This window comes from Arvicola amphibius, chromosome X (genome assembly GCF_903992535.2).
Source record: "Arvicola amphibius chromosome X, mArvAmp1.2, whole genome shotgun sequence".
NCBI classification, from domain to species: Eukaryota; Metazoa; Chordata; class Mammalia; order Rodentia; family Cricetidae; genus Arvicola; species Arvicola amphibius.
The window spans coordinates 76963607-76965861 of record NC_052065.1 but is presented as its reverse complement, the minus strand read 5'-3'; the positions used below and the strand labels follow the sequence as shown (position 1 = coordinate 76965861).

Genomic DNA, 2255 nt, shown 5'->3' with positions numbered 1-2255 from the left:
AGCAGCAGGGAATGCTGCTTGGGACAGAGATATGCTACTTGGTCAGGGTTGCTTTGCCAATCAGCAGACTGGATATCCAGTTCAAGTTTTTGAACAAGTTAATAGAATTGGCATTAGAGCCTGGAAGGCTTTGCCCAACAAAGGTGAAGTGAATGGCAATCTTACCAAGATCATACAGGGCCCTACTGAACCATTCTCTGATTTTGTTGCTCTCATGGTTGAGGCTGCAGGTAAACTTTTTGGGGATCCAGATCAGGCCATGCCGCTGACAAAGCAATTAGTATATGAACAATGTACAAAAGAATGAAAAAATGCTATAACTCCTTACAAAAGCCGAGGCCTTGAGGAATGGATGAAGGTTTGTAGGGAAATAGGAGGGCCGCTCACTAATGCAGGCCTAGCAGTGGTGGTAGTTCAGCTAACACAAGGGAAAAGAACAATTTCTGGTGCCTGCTTTAAATGTGGCCAAGTAGGACATTTAAAACGGCAATGTCCAGAGAGAGGAGGTGCCCCCCAGGGGCCAAATGGCCAACCACTAGCTCAACCAGACATTTGTCCTAGATGCAAAATGGGGAAGCACTGGGCAAATGAATGCTGGTCTGTGAAGGACATAAATGGTCAGGCCTTACCTCAAACGGCTAAAAGCTCCAGTTCAATAAATGGGCAGCAGGGCCCCCGCCCCCAGGGCCCACAAATATTTGGGTTGGTCGAGAGTCAGAACCAAGACAAGAGCCAAGGGGTGTGGCCTTCTCTCTGACATCCGAAGGACCATGGAGAGCCACTACAGGCTCAGCAGGACTGGACCTCCACGCCACCCCAGACTCGTATTCACCCCCCAAATGGGGGTCCAGCTGGTGGATTCAGACTTTAGGGGGCCTCTTGACCCAGGATCAGTAGGGCTGCTAATAGGAAGGTCCTCCACAACACTGAGGGGCCTAAGAGTTCATCCTGGAATTTATGGTAGAGTCACCCAGAGGCATTTCTGCAATTTCCCCTGGAGATCGGATTGCTCAGCTTACTCTCCTTCCCAGTCTTCATGGACGGTTTGAAGCCTGCCCTAAGGAAAGGGGAGACAAAGGTTTTGGCTCCTCGGGTGTGGATTTACCATTCCTGTCCCTTGATTTAGACCAACGCCCAGTCTTGTCACTCAAGATAGATGGGAACTGTATACTTGGCCTGTTGGATACAGACACTGACAAAAGTATTATAGCAAAGAATGATTGGCCATCAGGGTGGCCTATTCAAGCCTCCTCACAGACCCTGCAAGGCCTGGGCTATGCTAAGGCCCCTGACATGAGTGCTAGGCACTTGCAGTGGAATGATGATGAAGGCCATTCAGGCAGTATTCAGCCTTATGTATTAGAACTCCCTATTTCCCTGTGGGGGAGGGATCTGCTGAAAGACATGGGATTTAAGCTTAGTAATGAATATTCCCCAGCCTCACAACAGATGATGACAAGGATGGGCTATCATCCAAGCTTCGGATTAAGAAAGAGATTACAGGGACAAAAGGATCCTATATCAGTACAGCAACACCCTTTTAGACAAGAGCTTGGTTTTTCGTAGGGGCCACTGGGGAAGGAATTCCCATTACTTGGAAAACAGAGAAGCCAGTGTGGGTTCCTCAGTGGCCTCTTTCCTCTGAGAAGCTCATGGCTGCCAATGATTTGATCACAGAACAATTAACCCTGGGCCATATTAAACCATCCATTTCCCCCTGGAATACGCCTATTTTCGTAATTAAGAAAAAATCAGGAAAGTGGCACCTATTGCATGATCTGTGAGCTATTAACAATCAAATGTAGATCATGGGACCGGTGCAACGCGGGTTGCCACTGCTATCCTCTTTGCCTGCTTCCTGGCCTATTATTGTGATAGATATAAAAGATTGTTTTTTCTCCATTCCCTTGTTTTATAAGGTTAGTGAGAGATTTGCCTTTACAGTTCCTTCTCATAATCATGAGGAACCAGACAAAAGATATGAGTGGGTTGTCTTACCACAAGGTATGTCCAAAAGCCCTACTATGTGCCAGCTGTATGTAGGGGAGGCTATTGTGCCCCTGCGAGAAAAATTTCCCACTCTAAGATGCGTTCATTATATGAATGATATATTGCTGGCTGCTAAGAGTGAACAAATGCTGGATCAGGCCTATGTGGAGACAGTTAAATTGCTTAAAAAGAAAGGGCTGTATATAGCCCCTGAAAAGGCACAAAAGGATAAAATTGTTAATTATTTAGGAGCAAGAATTTGTGAG

The 2255-nt window shown here is 46.6% G+C and overlaps 1 protein-coding gene across 1 annotated transcript; it reads left to right on the top strand.

Annotated features, from left to right (window-relative positions):
• The first annotated feature begins 957 nt into the window (after nucleotides 1–957).
• On the top strand, nucleotides 958–1566 carry LOC121677025 (endogenous retrovirus group K member 7 Pro protein-like). Its single transcript, XM_042054337.1, has one exon. It carries the CDS (start codon nucleotides 958–960, stop codon nucleotides 1564–1566), a length of 609 nt encoding a protein of 202 aa, XP_041910271.1.
• Nucleotides 1567–2255: the final 689 nt, after the last annotated feature.